A 23,634-nucleotide genomic window follows, 5' to 3' on the forward strand; every position below is an offset into this window, starting at 1 on the left:
TGCTAAAATGGTTTGTTCCATGACAGGGTAAAATTATTTCCATCAGTGACTAGCCTTGAAGTAAGTGTCGATTACTTGTGGGACTCAAAATTACCTAAAACCTGAGATCTCTATTCCGTAAGCTCTATTTTTCCCTGTGAGGACAGACATTCAAAGATTGATTACTGGAATATTCTTTGTGGAGAAAGTCTTTTCATAACTATTTCAAAGAAAAGTAAGAGCCAATATTTTCAACTAAATTTTACATGTAAAATAATTGGGAGAAATGAAGATAGGATATATACACTCATTTTAATGGGAACTTATGAATGTGTTTTGTATTCAAAGAGATAAAGTAAATCTCTTCATATTACATCTGAACTCTCAATTACATTACCTTGACTTTGAAGTTATTGCAATTCTATTTTTTATCCTTTTTGGGGTTTGTTTGTTGTTGTTTTGTTTTAAATTTGAGTACAGGAGTTGCCATATCATCCCACAAAATTACTTAAGGCAGTTGACCAGTTAAAATCCAACTTCACTTTAATTTCTACCAATTCAATAAACATTGTTGCTATAGAAAAAGATTAAGTGAGCACCATGCTGTTATTTAAATTACTCCCTCTGAACTTGGGCACAATTTTTCCATTTTGGAATTGGAAACCTGAATCCTACTTCCATAACCATGCCAATATTTTTAAGATTATTGTATCAAATACAATGTACTGTTTAACTATAACATCCCCATGTCATGTAATTCCTCAGAAATTCTTACCTATTTTGTACACAAAAAATCAAACTATATATCAGTTGGTTATTAATTATTTGGAGTCCAAATACATATTCATATTTTAAAGGTAAAGTACAGTGAAATAATACTTCCTAAAACTACCAGATAAATCTGGTGATGTGATTGTTATTCATTTCAACAAATGTATTTGAGCATTTGTCTAAGAATCATCTTTTTTTTTTTCCCTTTTGGAGTACTGACACAAGCTCTAAAGCAGCATCAACTGCAATGTACAAAATGTGCTTAATTGTGGGTTAGAGACCAAGTTTTCCCAAAAGGGCCATGGAAACAAAATATGAATTTCCACCATGAATAGGCAGTCAGTACATTTGCCCTGAGTGGTTAAAAGTCTTACATAAGGAGAAGAAAGTGTGCATGTTTAAATTATATTTTCTACTGAGTTTACCATGCTAAATGATTGAATACTGATTTTCTAAAGCAAAAACAACACCTGTTATCTTACAGTCTCGGTGCTGTAAAGTCCTTAAAATGTGTTTCAAATTAGTGACTTAAACATATTTGGATTTCACTTGGAATCTTTTCTCTTTTTTTTTTTTTGTATTCTTCAGATAAGCCACATTCAATAACTTGATTATTCAAATATATGTGGCTCTGCCTGTGTAACTTTTTTTTATATGGATGACCAACAAATACTATAAATTTATTAAAATTTTTATAAAAGAGGGAATTGATGCAACACTGTATTATTACCCTCATACAGCTGTTAGGAATCCTTTCTATATATACTATTGCAGATGCATCTATCTTTCTTTTTTCAACATTTAAAGAACAAAATTCTAGAAGAATGAGATACAGCCGTACATAAGGGGCTATATGTCTCAAAGGAAATGATGTTTAGATTAATTATTTTATAAAATTTAAGACAATTTATATGTCTGCTCATCTAGAAGAAAATATAGTATTTTAAGGAAATATATTTTCTTTAGTTTCATAGGCATGGTTTGATGAAAGAAATCTTTTTCACAAGAACAATCACTCAGCTATCAAATAGGTGTTTACTTGCTGAGCCCTCTGAAGTAAGTCAAAAGAAATTAGAGTGTCTTGAAGAATTTAATACCATTTACATAAAAGGAAAACATGTAATTAGACTTTGATATACTATTTAAATAAATGTATTTCATTTTGGTGATTATGTACAGTGAATTCTATTATGCTTCTAATATGTACATATTCTCAAATGAGACTATATCTGAAATACTAGTTGGTCAACATATTATTTAAGTTATTTCTATAAAAGTAACACAGAGATTTGTATCTGAGATTTATTTAGTCTTATATTGAATTTGTACAACCCAGGGTAATAAGAACTGAGGGGATGGAGGGCAACTTGACACCGTAAGATAGGATCAGAGTTTGATAGTACTGTGTATCTCTTACCTAAGAGAGATTATTACCCTGGAACATCCTTGTATTCTGACTTAGCTAGTAAACAAGTCTATTCTTTTCTCATTTAAAACTTAACATTTGTATGAGGCTTAGCACAAACTTATACTCAACAATATTTGAAATAATAAGTCTATAAAATAGATGAAGTATTTCAGAAAATAAAAATATGTGGTGAGAATTCTATGTAGTTCTATTAAAATAAAATATTTTGTAAGTTGTACGGTTCCATAAAATTTTTGGATATTGTTATTAATTCCATTTTGATATTTACCTTATTACTTCTGTAATAATATGAAGAAGATAACATAGTTTCCATTTGCTGGGCTCCCATTATTACTCCTTTCTTTACTTTTTATCTTTTTCTAACAACTTATTTAACATTAAACAAAATTTATATTAAATACTTTTAATAAGAGCAGAAATCAAAATTCAAGGGAAATGTGAAAAACCACAGTGCAAAAATATATCTGGACTATGATAAGAATCAGAAGTTTTTATTACGATGAAAATAATTATAGATATAATTGCTTACTGATAATGTTTTGGTAGAAATTTTTGACTTTCAGTGTATTAAACTCATAATATCTAATCTCATATCTCACAGCTATTAATCATAAATCTGCCATGATAAATGTAAACATTAATATTGTCTATATTTCCTGCCAATTTTCCAGTTTTGGTTTAAAACATACATTAAGATGATGAACTTTTAAATTTCTTACATCATACTGAAAGTCCAAGTCATTATTTAATGCACCAGAGCTACATTGTAATTATATTTATTTATTATTGCAAACTGTTATTTTTGAATTATATTGATGAACATAATATCATAAGCAGTCAGTCCTCAATACATTTTATATTAAAGTGAATTGAACCCCCAATTTGGAATTTTTATCTGTATCTAGAAAATACTTTTGGATGTTGGAGGAGGAGTATGGGAGTAAGGAGATTTTCTTTTGGAAAAAGAAGATGCATGATGTCTTATACGTGCTTCTAGTCTCAACATTCACTTGAGCACATTTTCTTCATCTATCAGGTGAAATATTTTTTATTTGTAATACATTGTAGGGTGCATAGCTTAAAATTAACTTCTTCAACTTTATGGGAAAATGTTACAGAAGTCAATGTTTTTAATACTTAGCATAGTATTATCTTTTGGAATCAGAGGCAGCAAAAAACCTGATTAGATAAATTTGTATATGCTTTAAAAAGCCTAAGATTTCTCAACTAATAAAAATGTTTTGTATTTATAATATGTTATAGCTGTTGTAGACTAAGGATGAGTGATTTAACATTATGCCGATGATTTCACAGCATTCAATGGTTCAAGTACTTATGACAGTATTATCTTTCGAATCAGAGATGGAAGAAACCCTGAAAAAAAAATTCTGTACATGCTTAACAAAGGGCCTAAGAATTCTGTATTAATTCAAAAGAAAATAAGAGGGTGAAACACATTTTTTCAAAGTAAACAGAAATTTAAAGTATTTTTTAATGATTTTATTTATTTATTTATTTATTTATTTATTTATTCATTCATTCATTCATTTATTATTTGAGAGACTGAGCAAAAGTGAGAGAGCACAAGCAGGTGGGGGCAGCACAGGGAGAGGGAGAAGTAGGCTATGCTGAGCAGGGAGCCCAAAGCAGGGCTCTAATCCTAGGACTTTGAGATCATCACAGTCTGAGCCCATGGCACTCACTTAGCCCAATAAGGCACCCAGGTCCCCCATAAAGTACATCTAATACTGCCATAAATTCATTGGGGAACTGATTGGGATTAACTCATCTGATGATTAAAAGAAAAGATGATTAAAAGAAAAATATATGAGGGCAAAGGGAAATTAATTGATACATTCTCTAAATTGTGTCTTGTGTGTCATGGTTTTGACTAAACTCTGATCATACAGGACTTACTCTCTGAAAGATACTGTAATAAGATAATTTTGTTTTCCCCTCATTTAACGAAGAAAATAAAGGTAGTGTATGGTCTTGATAATTCACTTGGCTGGGGAAATGGTTTGAATGCAATGAAAGGCATGTAATAATAATCACTTTCTTTTCTCTTAAAGGACAGTCAGTGTCTTCCATGGAATCTAGGGATATGATCTGCACTGAGTTTCAATTTAAACTATGAAGATGGGAAATCAAAGTGTAGAGACAGATTTTATACTTTCTGGTCTTTTCCAATATGGTCAAATGAACACTTTCTTCTTTGTTGCCATTGTAATCCTCTTTTCAGTTGCTCTGATGGGGAATATCATACTGGTCCTTCTCATTCGACTGGACACCAGACTGCACACTCCAATGTACTTTCTACTCAGTCAGCTCTCCTTTATTGACATGATGTACATCTCCACCACAGTGCCCAAGATGACCACTAACTTCCTGACAAGCAGTAAGACCATTGCATTTTTCGGCTGTGAGATTCAAGCATTTGTATTCTTGGCCCTTGGTGGGACTGAAGCCCTTCTCCTTGGTTTCATGTCCTATGATCGATACGTAGCCATCTGTCACCCTTTGCACTATCCTGTACTCATGAGCAAGAAGATCTGTTGGTTCATGGTCACATGTACATGGGCCAGTAGTTCTAGCAATGCTTTAATACATACGCTGTATGTATTTCAACTTCCATTTTGTAGGTCTCGGGTTGTTAACCACTTTTTCTGTGAAGTTCCATCTCTACTACCACTGGTGTGTCAGGATACTTCCCAGTATGAGCATACAATCCTCCTCAGTGGGCTTATTATCCTGCTGCTACCATTCATGGCCATTCTAGCTTCCTATGCCCGTGTGCTTACTGTGGTGTTCCAGATGAGCTCAGGTAAAGGGCAGAAAAAAGCTGTCTCCACTTGTTCGTCTCACCTGATTGTGGCAAGCCTATTTTATATGACTACTCTCTCCACCTATACTAGGCCACACTCCTTGCATTCTCCAGAAGAGGATAAGGCAGTGGCAGTGTTTTACACCATCATCACACCTCTTCTGAACCCATTTATCTACAGCCTGAGGAATAAAGAGGTTATTGGGGCCATGAGAAGACTGTTGGTATAATGGATTTTTGTATAGGAAATGTCACTTTGGGAACCCCTGTTGATTGACTTTGAACAACATAGATCACTTTGTCTAGAATGTTGTTTTGAAATATGTGAACCCAAATAAATATTTATAAAATAAATAAATCCATAAATATCTTGATTTCTTAGGGCTTCAGAATGGCTTCGGGTATGGAAACTACATTGATTTCCAAAATGAAAACTGGAAAAATGGTGTTACTCTCAACATTGTTTAGCTTCAAAAGCAATAGATTTCAATCCTGTTAACTCAATGTTTGCATCTTGAAGCATATATTTTGTAACTTTCTCCTTAATTTCTGAAGTACAATGAAAAGGAAATAAATTCCATTCAAATATATAACATTAAGGGGCTATACATAAAAAAGAATTAAGTGTATTAAAGGTCACCATTAATAATTCACTCTGTCATGAGTTCACTCAACAAGTGATTTAAGGTTTTATATTTGTGTGTGGCACTATTGCAGGCACCAGTGATATGGGAGTCAATAAAGATAAGAACTGACAGAACTAAAATCACATTTAGATTGCATTCCAATGTGGGGAGATGTAAAATTATTAAAGTGGACATGAAAATTCTAGAGTCTATCAAAATGTAGTAATCAATGGGAAAAAAATGCTGGAGGCTGGAAAAGGGAAAGCCAGAGAGTTTTGTTTTACAAATAGTTCAATGTAGGGGCAACTATGTGTGTGATATTTGGTCAAAAATTGAAGTGAGTTTAATAAATAATTTCAATGGATATGTCATTAAGAATGTTATAGACATAGGAAGAAGCAAATAAAAATGCTTTTAGTAGGGAACATGCCTGCACATGTCAAAGAAAATTAAGGAATAAGTTGGTGGGCTGTAGGGAATAAGTAGAGTTCATGGAGCCTAAATTTGAAATGTAAGGTTGATCCTTGTGAAGGTTTTGGTTTTAATAATAATAAAAAACTGGCAACCATTGCTGTGCTTGCAGAGAGAATTCAAGTGGAGAATAAGAGACCATTGCAGTAATGCATTTGTTACAAGATGCTGCCTTGGAGAAAAGTGGTAATGGCAGAGAAGCAAAAAGTGGTCATTCTCTGGAGATCACTAAAAAGCAGATTATGAGGCTTGTGGTCAGACATGATGCGAAATGTCAGGAAATCAGATGAACAGAGAATTGGATCAATATCTTGGAATAAAAGCTGGAAGTAAGAAATCCTCATATTACTGTCAAGGAAAACCACAGGGACAATATTTCCATCATCCAGTTCCCTTGTGCTCCTTCAATATTAGCATCTCAACTCTACAATGGTCATTACTATTCTGACTTCCATCAACTTGAGTGGAAGCTCTTTTTAATAAAATCAAACAAAAACTTATTTTATGCATATGACTTCTTTTTCTCAATGTTTATGAGATGCAAACTTTATAATGCAAGCAGTAATGCTATTGATTTTTATTGTTGACTGGCTCTCCATTGTATGAATATGTTCCCTATTGCTTTCATTGGATCATTTGCTATTTTCAGATATTATGAATAAAAATGCTAGAATCCTCCTTATACAAAAGTGTTTTTTTTTTTTGTTTTTTGGGTTTTTTTTTTTTAGTTTGTGTGTGTGTGTGTGTGTGGGCATATGCACTTTATTCTTTCCCTATATACCTGGAAATAATATTGTTTGGTCATAGATAAGGTATATGTATAACTTTAATAAGTCAATAATTTTGTGGTGTTAATATCAAATATTCCAAACAGGAATACATAAAAACTTCTTAGTGCTGAAGTGTTGGTGTAAGTAATGCAATGGATTGGTGCTATGTTTAAAATATACTTTCTTTGAAATATATTAGAGACTTACTGACAACATCTCTGTGACCATTGTCAGTGATTTTCATAACACTTTTTTACTGTCTTTCAGCAATAATTCTTGTTCCCAAATAAATTATATTATCTGGTCCATGGATATCTTTCCTTATTTAGCTTAATAGTTTACATTAATTAAATAAGTAAATAAGTGTATCTGTAAATCCTACAACCAACCCAAGAATTAAAACAGTGTATTAGATCTCTTCAGAGTTTCTATCTTATCCTTATGCTTCCTTCATGCTTCTAAATTTCTAGACTATCATTGTTTTGCTATATTATAACATTAGCAAATATATGTTCTTGGGAAATTATAATTGTTTACTATCAATATTTTGAACTGTATAAAATCTTTTATGTTGGAGGTCATCTTTTTTGAAACTTTTCTTCAGTTGACATTATTTCGCTTTATTGATATATTTGAATGTAACTGTGGGCAATACATTTTTACTATTAGGTAATATTCTGTATTATAATTTTATCAAATTTTCCCTTTTTTGGTTGACGGAGTATAAATAACTTTCAGTTTTACACTATTACATATGGTGCATTCATGAATATATGCATGCCCCTGTTTCCCATGAACAAGCGCTTATATTGAGTATATATACGACTGGAATTGCTGGTTCATAGGAGATAGGAGATGGCAATGGCCACGGTTTTGGAATTATGATGAGTGATTTCCAAACTGGTAACAATTTACATTTGTAAGTGAAATATATGTTATCTCAATGATCAGCATCTACAAGTTTCAGATTAGTCAGTTAAGACATCTTCATTCTTAACAATTGAAAAGATCTAAATACTAATTAATTTTTAAATTATTCCTGTTTTGTTTATAGATGTGAACTGTGTGTATTTTCTATTAAAAATGTTTGTTGGCATTGCTTTGAAATCTAAATTATACTCAGTATAAAGCATAAAATATATATGAATTTGTGTAGGGAGGATTAAATATCTTCTTTTACTCTTCTAAATTATCAGCTGGCGTCCCTGTTAACAAAAAGACAGATTGACAAAGTAAAAAATGCAAATATTTAAGAAGCATTTTACAAGACACAGGAGCCTGCATAATGAAATGAATTCCTATAGATGTGGTTAAACCTCTAGGATTTTATACAAGGCTTAATGAAGAATGGACAGTCATGGGGGAATAAAATAAGACAATGAGGGGAGTGACCTAAATACTGCTAACTGGGGGATACCTAGAAAGTTTATATTTCTCTCAGTATCCTGTAGTCTTGCAGATGAGGTTGTTCCTTTCTTTCATATACGGGGAAGGCATCTCTCGTACAAAGGAATTATGAGTTCCTTCAGGGGAAGTTCAGAATTTCCTCTCTGTACCTGCCATTTCAACATTGTTCAGCTTGAAATAGTCAATAGCCATGGTGTCATATTTTAGGTAGTATGTCCTGAACATAAAATGTTACAGTATTTTAATATTTTCCATGCTTTTTACTCACAAAATTTTATCTGGAGAAAGCAACATTCCTCCAAATATGTGAATTTTATTTTATTTTTTCAAGATTTTATTTATTTATTTGTCAGAGAGAGATAGCAAGAGAGAGCAGGAGCAGCAGGGAGAGGGAGAAGCAGACTCCCCTACAGAGCAGGAAGCCAATATGCGGCTCAATCCCAGGACCCTGGTATCATGACCTAAGCCAAAAGCTGACACTTAATTAACTGAGGCACCTAGGAGCCCCGAAATATGTGAATTTTACATCCAATTATTAGTTTACTCTCTAGGCAACTTATTTTTTAATGATTTAGCCTGAGTTGCTCTATGTTCTAATTATTACTTATTTTTATTATTTATTTGTTTATTTATTTATTTAACTTTTTTCACAGTCTATTCACCTATTGATAAACATGACCTTTCTTTTTTTTTTAAATTAAAGTATCACTAACATACAGTTTTATATTAACTTCAGGCGTACAATTCAATGATTCATTCTACCTGTGCATTTCTAAGTGCTCATCAGATTAAACAAACTCTTAATCTGCTTTCTTCTCTTTTTTACCTATCCCCCATCCAACTCCCCACTGACAACCACCAGTTTATTTTCTATGTTTATGTCTGGTTTTTTTTTTTTTGCTTTTGTCTTTTTTCTTTGTTTTGTTGCCTAATTTCCAATATAAGTGAAATCTGAGGGTATTGCTTTTCTCAGACTGACTTATTTCACTTAGGATTTTACCTTCTAGGGCCAATCATGTTGTGATACTTTGTGATAAATGGCAAGAATTTGTTATATTTTATAGCTGAATCATATTACATTATATATGCATATATATGTATATATCTATCATCTATCTATATATCATCTACCATCTATTTATCATCATCTATCTATCTACACACACACAATGGGATATATCTATACATCATCTATCTTATTTATCTATATCATTTCTTTTTCATTTAGATATATACAGATTTTTTTTCTCTACAGTGCCTATTAAAAATAATGCTGTAATAAACAGAGGGTACATGTATGTTTTCAAATTAGTGTTTTTCTTTTGTGTGTGTATAAATACCCATTAGTGGAATCAATGGATTATATGATAATTCCATTGTAATTTTTTGAGGAACATCCATACTATTTTCCACAGAGGTTGCACTCAACAGTGCTTGAGGGTTCTTTTTTCTCCATATTCTCCTCAACATTTGGTATTTCTTATCTTTTGCAAACTAGCCATTCTGTCAGGTATAAAGGAAGAGTTCATTGTGGTTTTCATTTGAATTTCTCTAATGGTTAGTGATGTTGAATATCTTTCCAGGTTTTGGTTGGTTATTTAATGTCTTCTTTGCAAAAATATTATCCCGGTTCCATGCCTATTGTTTTTTATTTTAATGTTTTTTTTATTATATTATGTTAGTCACCATACAGTACATCTCTGGTTTCTGATGTAAAGTTCAATGATTCATTAGTTGCGTATAACACCCAGTGCACCATGCAATACGTGCCCTCCTTAATACCCATCACCAGCCAATCCCATTCCCCCCACCCCCTCCCCTCTGAAGCCCTCAGTTTGTTTCTCAGAGTCCATAGTCTCTCATGCTTCATTCCCCCTTCTGATTACCCCTCCTTTCTTTATCCCTTTCTTCCCCTACCTATCTTCCTAGTTCTTATGTTCCATAGATGAGAGAAATCATATGATAATTGTCTTTCTCTGCTTGACTTATTTCACTTAGCATTATCTACTCCAGTGCCGTCCATGTTGCAGCAAATGTTGAGAACTCATTCTTTCTGATAGCTGAGTAATATTCCATTGTATATATGGACCACAACTTCTTAATCCAGTCATCTGTTGAAGCGCATCTCAGTTCCTTCCATGATTTAGCTATTGTGGACATTGCTGCTACAAACATTGGGGTGCATATGGCCCTTCTATTGACTACGTCTGTATCTTTGGGGTAAGTACCCAGTAGTGCAATCTGTGCCTATTTTTTAGTCACATTATTTGTTTTTAAATGGAGTTGAGTTGTAGGCGTTCTTTACATATTTTTGATATTAACCCTTTATTGGACATGCCGTTTGCAATTATCTTCTCCTATTCAGTAGGTTGCCTTTTTATTTTGTTGATAGTTTCTTTTGCTGTGCAAAAGCCTTTTATTTTGGTGCAGTCCTAATAGTTTTTTTTTTTTTTTAATTTGGATTCCGTTGCCTGAGGAGATATAATTAGAGAAAATGTTGCTAAGGTCAATGTCAAATTATTGCTTGTTTTATTTTAGGAGTTTTATGTTTTCAGGTCTCAAATTTAGGTCTTTATTATTTTTTAAAGATTTTATTTATTTATTTAACAGAGATAGAGACAGCCAGCGAGAGAGGGAACACAGCAGGGGGAGTGGGAGAGGAAGAAGCAGGCTCATAGTGGAGGAGCCTGATGTGGGGCTCATCCCATAACGCCGGGATCACGCCCTGAGCCGAAGGCAGACGCTTAACTGCTGTGCCACCCAGGTGCCCCTCAAATTTAGGTCTTTAATCCAATTTGTGCTTATGGGTTTGTTTGAAATTTATTTTTTAAATGAGGTGGGAGGGGCAGAGGGAGAGGAAGAATCTCAAGCAGACTGCCCACTGATGGTGTACCCCAACAAGGGACTTGATCTTGTGACCCTGGATTCATGACCTGAGCCAAAATCAAGAAGCAGATACTCAACCAACTGAGCTACCTAGGCACCCCAATTTGAGTTTATTCTTCTGTGTCATTTGACAAAGTAATCAGTTTCATTCTTTTGCATGTTGCTGTTCAGTTTTCCCAACACCATTTGTTAAAGAGCCTGTCATTTCTCCCTTGGATATTCTGGCTTCTGTATTCATAGTTATTTTTTTTTTCCCTACAGAGTTTTATTTATTATTTATTTATTTATTTATTTATTTATTTATTAATTTATTTATTATAATATTTTTTAATTTTGTTATGTTAGTCACCATAAAGTAAATCCCTAGCTTTTTATGGAATGTTCCATGATTCATTATTTGCATATAACGCCCAGGGCACCATTCAATATATTCCCTCATTAATACCCAACACTGGCCTATCATAATCCCACACCCTCTTACCCTCTGAAGCCCTCAGATGTTTCCCAGAGTCCATAGACTCTCGTGGTTCATTCTCCCTTCTTTTTACAGCCCCCTTCATTCTTCCCTTCCTTCTCCTACTGATCTTTCTATTTCTTATGTTCCATAAATGAGTGAAACCATACAATAATTGTATTTCTCTGCTTGACTTATTTCACTTAGCATAATCTCCTCCAGTCCTGTCCTTGTTGTTGCAAATGTTGGGAAATCGTTCCTTCTGATGGCTGAGTAATATTCCATTGTATATATGGCCCACATCTTCTTTATCCAGTCAACTGTTGAAGGGCATCTCGGCTCCTTCCACACTTGAGCTATTGTGGACAATGCTGCTATGAACATTGGGGTGTATATGGCCTTTCTCTTCACTATGTCTGTATCTTTGGGGTAAATACCCAGTAGTACAATTCCTGGGTCATAGGATAGCTCAATTTTTAATTTTTTAGGCACTTCCACACTGTTTTCCAAAGTGGCCATACCAACTTGCCCTCCCACCAACAGTGTAAGAAGGATCCCCTTTCTCCACATCCTATCCAACATTTGTTGTTTCCCACCTTGTCAATTTTTGACATTCTAACTGGTGTAAGGTGGTATCTTAATGTGGTTTTGATTTGAATTTCCCTGATAGCTAATGATTTTGAAAACTTTTTCATGAGTCTGTTAGCAATTTGTATGTCTTCATTGGAAAAGTGTCTGTTCATATCTTCTGCCCATTTTATGATTTGTTTATTTGTTTCCCATGTATTGAGTTTGAGAAGTTCTTTGTAGATCTTAGATAACAAATCTTTTATCTGTAGTGTCATTTGTAAATATCTTCTCCCATTCTGTGGGCAGCCTCTTAGTTTTGTTGAATGTTTCCTTCACTGTGCAGAAGATTTTTATCTTGATAAAGACTCACAACTTCATTTTTTCTTTTGTTTTTCTTACCTTTGGAGATGTGTCATGAAAAAAGTTGCTGTGGCTGATGTCAAAGATGCTGCAGCCCATGTTCTCCTCTATGATTTTGAAGGATTCCTATCTCACATTGAGGTCTTTCATCCATTTGGAGTTTATCTTTGTGTATGGTGTGAAAAAGTGGTCAAGTATCATTCTTTTGCATATAACTACCAAATTTTCCCAACACCATTTATTGAATGTGAGTGGTCTAAATGCTCCCATAATATGCCACAGGGTTGCAGATTGGATAAAAAGACATGACCCATCCATTTGCTGTCTACAAGAGACTCATTTTGAACCTAAAGATACAATGAGATTGAAAGTGAAGGGATGGAAAACCATTTTTCATGCTAACGGACCTGAAAAGAAAGCTGGGGTAGCAATTCTTATATCAGACAGATTGGATTTTAAACTAAAGACTGTAGTTAGAGATACAGAAGGACACTATATTATTTTTAAAGGATATATCCAACAAGTAGATATGACAATTATAAATATCTATGCCCCCAAGAGGGGAGCACCTAGATACACAAGCCAACACTTAACCAGAATAAAGAGACAAACACATAATAATACATTAATAGTAGGGGATCTCAACACTCCACTATCAGCAATAGACAGATCACTTAAGCAGAAAGTCAACAAAGAAACAAGAGCTTTGAATGACATTCTGGACCAGATGGACCTCATAGATATATATAGAACACTACACCCCAGAGCAACAGACTACTCATTCTTTTCGAATGCACATGGAACTTCCTCCAGAATAGACCGTATATTGGGTCACAAAACAGGGCTCAACCAATACCAAAAGACTGAGATTATTCCCTGCCTATTCTCAGACCACAATGCTTTGAAACTGGAACTCAACCACAAGGAAAAATTTGAAAGAAACTCAAACACTTGGAAACTAAGAACCATCCTGCTCAAGAATGATTGGGTAAACCAGGAAATTTAAAAACCAGTTTAAACAATTTTTGGAGACCAATGAAAATGAAAATACATCGGTCCAAAACCTATGGGACACTGCAAAGGCAGTCCTAAGGGGAAAATACATAGCCATTCAAGCCTCACTCAAAAGAATAGAAAAATCTAAGATGCAGTTTTTATATTCTCACCTCAAGAAGCTGGAGCTGGAAGAGAAGAACAGGCCTAACTCACGCACAAGAAGGCAGTTGATCAAGATGAGAGCAGAGATCAATGAATTAGAAGCCAGGAGCTCAGTAGAGCAGATCAACAGAACTAGAAGCTGGTTCGTTGAAAGAATAAATAAGATTAATAAGCCACTGGCTAGACTTATTCAAAAGAATAGAGAAAGGACCCAAATTAATAAAATTATGAATGAAAGGGGAAAGATCACAACCAAGACCAATGGAATAGGAAGGATCATTAGAAACTTTTATCAACAGCTTTATGCCAATAAATTAAACAACCTGGAAGAAATGGATGCCTTCCTGGAAACCTATAAACTACAAAGACTGAAACAGGAAGAATTTGATTATTTAAACAGACTGATTAATTATGAAGAGATTGAAGCAGTGATCAAAAACCTCCCCAAAAAGAAGAGTCCAGGGCCTGATGGATTCCCTGGGGAATTCTACAGAACATTCAAAGATGAAATAATACCTATTCTCCTGAAGCTGTTTCAAAAAATTGAAACAGAAGGAAAACTACCAAACTCATTCTATGAGGCCAGTAATTTTTTCTTTTTTTCTTTTTTCAAATTTTATTTATATTTATTTTTTTAATGTAAAAGTTCAATGATTCATTAGTTGTGTATAACACCCAGTGCACCATGCAATACGTACCCTCCTGATGACCCATCACCAGGCTATCCCATTCCCCCTCCCCCCCTCCTCTGAAGCCCTCAGTTTGTTTCTCAGAGTCCGTAGTCCCTCATGCTTCATTCCCCTTCTGATTACCCCTCCTTTCTTTATCCCTTTCTTCTCCTACCGATCTTCCTAGTTTAATATTCCATAGATGAGAGGCCAGTTTTCTTTTATAATCATTTTTATTATATTATGTTAATCACTATACAGTATATCCTTAGTTTTTGATGTGAAGTTCCATGATTCATTACTTGCATTTAACACCCAGTGCAGCATGCAATACACGCCCTCCTTACTACCCATCACCAGCCTATCCCATTCCCCCAACCCCCTCCCCTCTGAAGTCCTCACTTTGTTTCCCAGAGTACATAGCCTCTCATGGTTCATTCCCCTTCTTCTTAACCCCCCTTACTTCTTTCATTTCTTCTCCTATCAATCGTCCTACTTCTTATGGTCCATAAATGAGTGAAACCATATGATAATTCTCTTTCTCTGCTTGACTTATTTCACTTAGCATTATCTCTTCCAGTCCCATCCACATTGCAGCAAATGTTGAGAAATTATTCTTTTTGATGGCTGAGTAATATTCCATTGTCTATATGGCCCACATCTTCTTAATCCAGTCATTTGTTGAAGGGCATCTTGGCTCCTTCCATGATTTAGCTACTGTGGACAATGCTGCTATGAACATTGGGGTGCATATGGCCCTTCTCTTCACTATGTCTGTATCTTTGGGGTAAATACCCGGTAGTGCAATGGCTGGATCATAGGGTAGCTCAATTTTTAACTTTTTAAGGGACCTCCACACTGTTTTCCAGAGTGGCTGTACCAACTTGCATTCCCACCAACAATGTAGGAGGGATCCCCTTTCTCCACATCCTCTCCAACATTTGCTGTTTCCCGCCTTGTCAATTTTTGCCATTCTAACTGGCTTAAAGTGGTATCTCAATGTGGTTTTTATTTGAATTTCCCTGACAGCCAATGATTTTGAAGATTTTTTCATGTGTTTGTTAGCCATTTCTATGTCTTCATTGGAAAATTATCTGTTCATACCTTCTGCCCATGTTTTGATTTGTTTATTTGTTTTTCATGTATTGATTTGAGAAGTTCTTTTTAGATCTTGGATAGCAGTCTTTTATCTCTAGTATCATTTGCAAATATCTTCTCCCATTCCATGGGCTGCCCTTTAGCTTTTTAGACTGTTTCCTTGGATGTGCAGAAGCTTTTTATCTTGATGAAGTCCCACAAGTTCATTTTTTCTTTTGTTTCTCTTGCCTTTGGAGATGTGTCATGAAAAAAGTAGATGTGGCCAATGTCATAGAGGTTGCTGCCTATGTTCTTCTCTCCGATTTTGATGGAATCCTGTTTCACATCGAGGTGTTTCACCCATTTGGAGTTTATCTTTGTGTATGGTGTGAGACAGTGGTCAAGTTTCATTATTTTGTATGTAGCTGTTTCCCAGCATCATTTATTGAAGAGACTGTCTTTATTGCACTGGATGTTTTTTCCTGCTTTGTCAACGATTAGTTGCCCACAGAGCTGAGGGTCCATTTCTGGGTTCTCTATTCTGTTCCATTGGTCTATGTGTCTGTTTTTGTGCCAGTACCATGGTGTCTTTGTCATCACAACTTTGTAGTGTAGCTTGAAATTTGGCATTGTGATGTCCCCAGCTTTGTTTTACTTTTCTACAATTCCTTGGTGATTCGGGGCCTTTTCTGGTTCCACACAAATTTAAGGGATGTTTCTTCCAGTTCTTTCAAAAATGTCATTGGTATTTTGATCAGAATGGCATTGAAAGTGTAAATTGCTCAGGGTAGCATAGACATTTTAAATATGTTAATTCTTCTGATCCATGAGCATGGGATATTTCTCCATCATTTTGTGTCTTCTTCAATGTCTTTCAAGAGTGATTTGTAGTTTCTAGAATATAGATCCTTTATGTCTCCGGTTAAATTAATTCCAAGATAATGTATGATTTTTGGTGCTATTGTAAATGGAATGGGTTCCCTAATGTCTTTTTCATCAGTCTCATACTTCATGTGTAGTAATGCAACTGATTTCTGAGCATTGATTTTGTATCCCGCCACACTGCTGAATTGCTTTATAACTTCTAGTAGTTTGGGGGTGGAGACTTTCTATGTGGCCAGTATTACCTTGATCCCCAAACCAGGCAAAGACCCCATCAAAAAGGAGAATTACAGACCAATTTCCCTGATGAATATGGATGCCAAAATTCTCAACAAGATCCTAGCCAATAGGATCCAGCAGTACATTAAAATGATTATCCATCATGACTAAGTGGGATTCATCCCTGGGATGCAAGCGTGGTTCAACATTCGCAAATTGAATAGTGTGATAGATCATATCAACAAGAAAAGTGTCAAGAATCATATGACTCTCTCAATTGATGCCGAAAAAGCACTTGACAAAATACAGCATCTTTTCCTGAGTGAAACATTCAGAGTGTAGGGATAGAGCATACATTCTTCAATGTCATGAAAACCATCTATCAAAAGCCTACAGCAAATATCATTTTCAATGGGAATAAGATGAAAGGCTTTCCCTTAAGATCAGGACCATGACAAGGATGCCCACTCCTGCCATTATTATTCAACATAGTACTAGAACTCCTTGCAACAGCAATCAGACAACAAAAAGGGATAAAAGGTATCCACATCAGCAAAGAAGAAGTCAAACTGTCTTTCATCGCAGATGACATAATTATATAGAAAATCCAAAAGATTCCATCCCCAAACTACTAGAAGTTATAAAGCAATTCAGTAATGTGGTGGGATACAAAATCAATGCTCAGAAATCAGTTGCATTTCTATACAAGAACAATGAAACTGAAGAAAGAGAAATTATGGAATCCATTCCATTTCAATAGCACCAAAAATCATACGTTATCTCAGAATTAACTTACCCAGAGATGTAAAGGATCTATATTCTAGAAACTACAAATCACTCTTGAAAGACATTGAAGAAGACACAAAAAGAATGAAAAATATTCTGTGCTCATGGATCAGAAAAATATACATGCTTAATATGTCTATGCTATACAGATAAATACACTTTCAATGCCATCCCAATCAAAATATCAATGACATTTTTCAAAGAACTGGAACAAACAGCCCTTAAATTTGTGTGGAAGCAGGGAAGGCCCCCAATCACCTAGGAATTGTTGAAAAGGAAAAACAAAGCTGGGGGCATCATTTTGCTGGATTTCAAGCTACACTACAAAGCTGTGATCCCAAAGACAGCATGGTACTGGCAGAAAAACGGACATAGACCAATGTAACATAATAGAGAACCCAGACATGGACTCTTGGCTCTTCGGGCAACTAATTGTTGACAAAGCAGGAAAAATCATCCAGTGGAATAAAGACAGTCTCTTCAAAAATGGTGCTGGGAAAATTGGAGAGCTATATGCGAAAGAATGAAACTTGACCACTCTCTCAGACCATGTACATGATTAATCTACATTTATCAGAGATAGTGATCAGTAATTATATCTCTTTCTTTCTTTTTTAATTTTTCTGTAAGTGGTTTATCTGGTGTGGGTATTATAGTAATGTTTGCTCCATATTTGAATTTGGACTCTTTCCTTCCTCTTTTAGTTTTGGAATATTTGAGATGATTATGTATTAACTTTTCCTTAAATGTTTCATAGAATTCACCTATGAGCCATCTGGTCCTGGACCTTTATTGGTTGTTAGGATTTTGATTACTGATTCAGTTTCTTTTTGGTAATCAGAATGTTCAAATTTTCTATTTCTTACTGATTCAATTTTTTTAAAGATTTTATTTATTTATTTGACAGAGATAGAGACAGCCAGCGAGAGAGGGAACACAAGCAGGGGGAGTGGGAGAGGAAGAAGCAGGCTCATAGTGGAGGAGGGGCTCGATCCCATAAAGCCGGGATCATGCCCTGAGCCAAAGGCAGACGCCTAACCGCTGTGCCACCCAGGTGCCCCTACTGATTCAATTTTTAAGGTTATTTGTTTATAAGAATTTATCCATTTCTTCTAGATTGTCCAATTTTTAGGCATACACTTTTTAAAAGAATATTCTCTTATTATATTTTATATTTCTGTGATAGCAGTTGTTATTTCTTCTCATTTGTTTATGAATTTATTTACTCGAGTCCTCTCTCTTTTATTTGTTTTTTGTTTGTTTGTTTATTTATTTTAGTGGACTTTGGCTAAAGGTTTATCCATTTTGTTGGGTTTTTAAAAAATTACCTGTCTTATTGATCTTTTACTTTTTTTCCCTGTCTGAAATATTTATTTTTTTCTCTTATCTTTATTAATTTTGAACTTATACTGGATTTGGGTTTTATTTGTTCTTTTTCTAGGTTCTTTATGTGTAAAGTTAAGTTCTGTGTTTGAGATTTTTCTGACTTCTTTAGGTCAACTAATAATGCTATAATCTACCTTCATAGAACAAGTTTTGCTGTATCCCAAAATTTGGGTCATTGTTTCTTTATATTCATATTTTCTACATATATATAATTTTATCTTTGACTTCCTGGTTGACCCACTCATTGTTTAGTAACATGTATTTTAATCCCCACATATTTGTGTTATTTCCAGGAGTTTTTGTGAATAATTTCTGGTTTCATACCATTGTGTGAGAATGCACCCTATATCCCTTCTCTGAAGGGTTTTAATCAGGAAATGATGTTGTATTTTGTCAAATGCTTTTTCGGCATCAATTGAGAGGATCATATGGTTTTTTACTCTTTTCTTGTTGATGTGATCTATCACACTGTTCAATTTGTGAATGTTGAACCACTTTGCATCCCAGGGATGAATCCCACATGGTCGTGATGGATAATCCTTTTAAAGTACTGTTGGATTCTATTAGCTAGGATCTTATTGAGAATTTTGGTGTCCATATTCATCAGGGAAATCGGTCTGTAATTCTCCTTTTTTGGGGATCCTTGCCTGGTTTGGGGATCAAGGTAATACTGGGCTCATAGAATGACTTTGACTGAGGGCTTCAGAGGGGAGGGGGGTGAGGGAATGGGATAGGCTGGTTATGAGTGGTGGGGAGGGTATGTATTGCATGGTACACTGGGTGTTATACACAACTAATGAATCATCGAACTTTACATAAAAAAACAGGGATGTACTGCATTGTGACTAACATATAATAAAAAATATTTTTTAAAAAATGAAACAGCTTCAGGAGAATAGGTACTATTTCTTCTTTGAATGTTTGGTAGAATTCCCAGGGGAATCCATCAGGCCCTGTTCTCTCATTTTTTGGGAGGTTTTTGATCACTGCTTCAATCTGATTACTGGTTATTGGTCTATTTTGGTTGTCAACTTCTGTTTCAGTCTTGTTAGTTTAAAGGTTCCCAAGAGGGCATCCATATCTTCCAGAATGCTTAATTTATTGGCATATAGTTGTTGATAATAGTTTCCAATAATTTGTTTTATATCTCTGGTGTTAGTCATATCTTTCACTTTTCATTCATAATTTTATTAATTTGGATTATTTCTCTTTTCTTTTGGATAAGTCTGGACAGTGGTTCAACACAGTACTAGAAGTCCTAGCAACAGCAATCAGACAACAAAATGAAATAAAAGGTATTTGAATTGACAAAGAAGTAGTCAATCTCTCTCTCTTCACAGATGACATGACACTTTATGTGGAAAACACAAAAGACTCCACCCCCAAATTACTAGAACTCATACAGCAATTCAGTAATGTAGCAGGATACAAAATCAATCCACAGAAATCAGTTGCTTTCCTATACACTAACAATGTAAGTATAGAAATGATATTAGGGAATCGATTCCATTTACAGTAGCACCAGAAATCAGAAGATATCTTGGAATAAACCTAAAAAAAAGAGGTAAAAGATCTATACTCTATAAACTGCAGAACATGTATGCAAGAAATTGAAGAGACACAAAAAGATGGAAAAACTTTCCATACTAATGGATTGGAAGAATAAACATTGTTAAAATGTCTATCCTGCCCATAACAATCTATACTTTCAACCCCATCCTGATCAAACTACCAATGCCATTTTTCAAAGTGCAGAAACAAAGAATCTTAAAATTCATGTGGAACTAGAAAAGACCCCAAGTCACCAAGGAAATGTTGAAAAAGAAAAACAAAGCTGGAGGCATCACATTTCCTGATTTCAAGCTATACTACAAAGCTGTGATCACCAAGACAGCATGGCACTGACAGAAAAACAGACACATAGACCAATGGAACAGAATACAGACTCCATAAATAGACCCTCCGTTCTATGGTCAACTAATCTTCAACAAAGCAGGAAAAAACATCCAATGGAAAAAAGATAGTCTCTTCAAAAAATGGTGCTGGGAAAATTGGATCCCTACATACAGAAGAATGAAACTTCACTCTTCTCTCACACTGTACATGATGATAAACTCTAAATGAATGTAAGGCCTTGATATAAGACAGGAATCCATCAAAATCCTAGAGAAGAACATAGGCAGTAATGTCTTCAACATCAACCACAGTAACTTCTTTCATGACACCTCTCCAAAGGCAAGGGAAAAAAAAGTAAAAATGAACTTTTGGGACTACATAAGATAAAAAGTTTCTTCACAGCAAAGGAAACAGTCAACAAAACAAAGAGGCAACCCACAGAATGGGAGATTTTTGCAAATGACACTGCAGATAAGGGGCTGGTAACCAAGATCTATAAAGAACTTCTCAAACTCAACAACCAAGAAACAAATAATCAAATCAAAAAAATGGGCAGAAGATATGAACAAGCACTTTTCCAATGAAGACATATGAATGGCTAACAGACACATGAAAAAATGTTCAAAATCTTTAGTGCGAAATTCAAATAAAAATGTTCAAAATCTTTAGCAGGGAAATTCAAATAAAAACCACACTGGGATACCACATTATGCCAGTTAGAATGGCAAAAATTGACAAGGTAAGAAACAACAATTGTTGGAGAGGGTGTGGAGAAAGGGGATCTCTCCTACATTGTTGGTGGGAATGCAAGTTGGTACAGCCACTCTGGAAAACAGTGTGGAGGTCCCTTAAAAAGTTAAAAATTGAGCTACCCTATGATCCAGCCATTGCACTACCGGGTATTTACCCCAAAGATACAGACATAGTGAAGAGAAGGGCCATATGCACCCCAATGTTCATAGCAGCATTGTCAACAGTAGCTAAATCATGGAAGGAGCCGAGATGCCCTTCAACAGATGACTGGATTAAGAAGATGTGGCCCATATATATGATGGAATATTACTGAGCGATCAAAAAGAACAATTACACAACATTTGCTACAACATGGACGGCACTGGAGGAGATAATGCTTAGTGAAATAAGTCAAGCAGAGAAAGGCAGTTATCATGTGGTTTCTCTCATCTATGGAACATAAGAACTAGGAAGATCGGTAGGAGAAGAAAGGGATAAAGAAAGGAGGTAATCAGAAGGGGGAATGAAGCATGAGTGACTATGGACTCTAAGAAACAAACTGAGGGCTTCAGAGGGGAGGGGGGTGGGGGAATGGGATAGGCTGGTGATGGGTAGTAAGGAGGGCACGTATTGCATGGTGCACTGGGTGTTATACACAACTAATGAATCATTGAACTTTACATCAAAAACCAGGGATGTACTCTATGGTGACTAACATAATATTATAAAAAAATATTATAAAAAAAGCTCACTGAGGAGATTATGCTAAGTGAAATAAGTCAAGCAGAGAAACACAATTATCATATGTTTTCACTAATTTATGGAACTTAAGAAAAAGCAGGGAGATCGGTAGGAGAAGGAAGGGATGAATGAAGGTGGGGGGGGTTACAGAAGGGGGGATGAACCATGAGAGACTATGGACTCTGGGAAACAAGCTGAGGGTTTTAGAGGAAAGGGGGTGGGGGGATGGGTTAGCCTGGTGTTGGGCATTAAGGAGGGCACATATTGCATGGAACATTGGGTGTTATATGCAAACAAAGAATCATGGAACACTACATCTAAAACCAATGATGTACTGTATGGTGACATCATAACATAATAATTTAAAAATTAAATCAATAATAAAAACTATTTTATATGATATAAATATCATTATCCCACAACTTTCTTTTTCCCTTTTTCCCTTCCTTTTCCTTGCATGGGAAACATTTTCCTTCCCTTCACTCTCCTTTGCCATGTGTCCTCAGGTCTCAAGTGAGTCAGTTGTAACAGCATATAGATATTTGTTTTAATCCATTTATTTACCCTATATGTTTTGATTATAGTATTTAGTTCATTTACATTCAGTGTAATATTGATAGGGATGTATTACTGACACTTTCTTACTTGGTTTATGTTTGCTTTTGTAGTTCTTTTCTGTTCCTTCCTTATTCTCTGGCTCACTTCCCTTCTGGTTTGATGGTTTTCTTTAATGATATGGCTTGTTTTCCTACCTCTACTTTTTGTGTTATCTATTATATGTTTTTTGATTCATGGTTAGCTTTATAGTCATATATAAAGTCATAGGCATATAGCAGTCTATATTAAGTTGATAGTCACTTACATTTAAATGCATTAAAAAAATAAGCAAAGACATTCTTACTCCCTGCCTAGATTTTATGTATATGATGTCTTACTTCACAACCTTTTATTTTGTGACTACTTTGACTAAGTTTTATTCATATATGGATTCGGCTGCTTTTGTGGGTTAACCTCTGTATTAATTTTATAAGAAATTAGTCCACTTTTATTATGTGTTTGAATTTACCAGTGATTTTTTTTCATAATAGTCTTCCTTGTAATTATGGCTTTTTCTTTCCACTCAAAGAATTACCTTTAATAATTTTTCATAAGCTGTTTTAGTGGTGATGAGCTCCTTTCACTTTTGTTTGGGAAATTATTTTCTCTCCTGTTTTGAATAATATCCTTGCTGATTAGAATATTCTTGGTTGCAGAACTTTTCCTATCAGCAGTTTGAGAATATCATTCCACTCTCTTCTGTCCTGAAAAGTGTCTGCTGAGAAACTTTTGATAGATTTATGATATTTCCCTTCCTAGTAACTGTTTTGCTGTTGTTGCTTTGATTGCTTTTTTCCCTCTTGCTGCTTTTAAAATTCTCTAACACTAGTTTTTGCTATTTTTATTATGATGTGAGTTGGTGTGGGCCATTTTTGTTTCATTTTGTTGGGGCTCTCTGTGATTTTTGGATCTGGTCTGTTTCCTTCCCCCAGTTAACAACGTTTT

The 23,634-nt window shown here is 34.8% G+C and overlaps 1 protein-coding gene across 1 annotated transcript; it reads left to right on the forward strand.

The window, feature by feature from the left end:
- The first annotated feature begins 4,312 nt into the window (after positions 1 to 4,312).
- Positions 4,313 to 5,233, forward strand: LOC123791158 (olfactory receptor 2AK2-like). The gene has a single exon (XM_045795796.2). The coding sequence runs from the start codon at positions 4,313 to 4,315 to the stop codon at positions 5,231 to 5,233; it is 921 nt and encodes a 306-aa protein (XP_045651752.2).
- Positions 5,234 to 23,634: the final 18,401 nt, after the last annotated feature.

The sequence above is a fragment of the Ursus americanus genome, chromosome 5, assembly GCF_024610735.1.
Source record: "Ursus americanus isolate L20-20 chromosome 5, mUrsAme1.1.p, whole genome shotgun sequence".
Lineage (NCBI taxonomy): Eukaryota > Metazoa > Chordata > Mammalia > Carnivora > Ursidae > Ursus > Ursus americanus.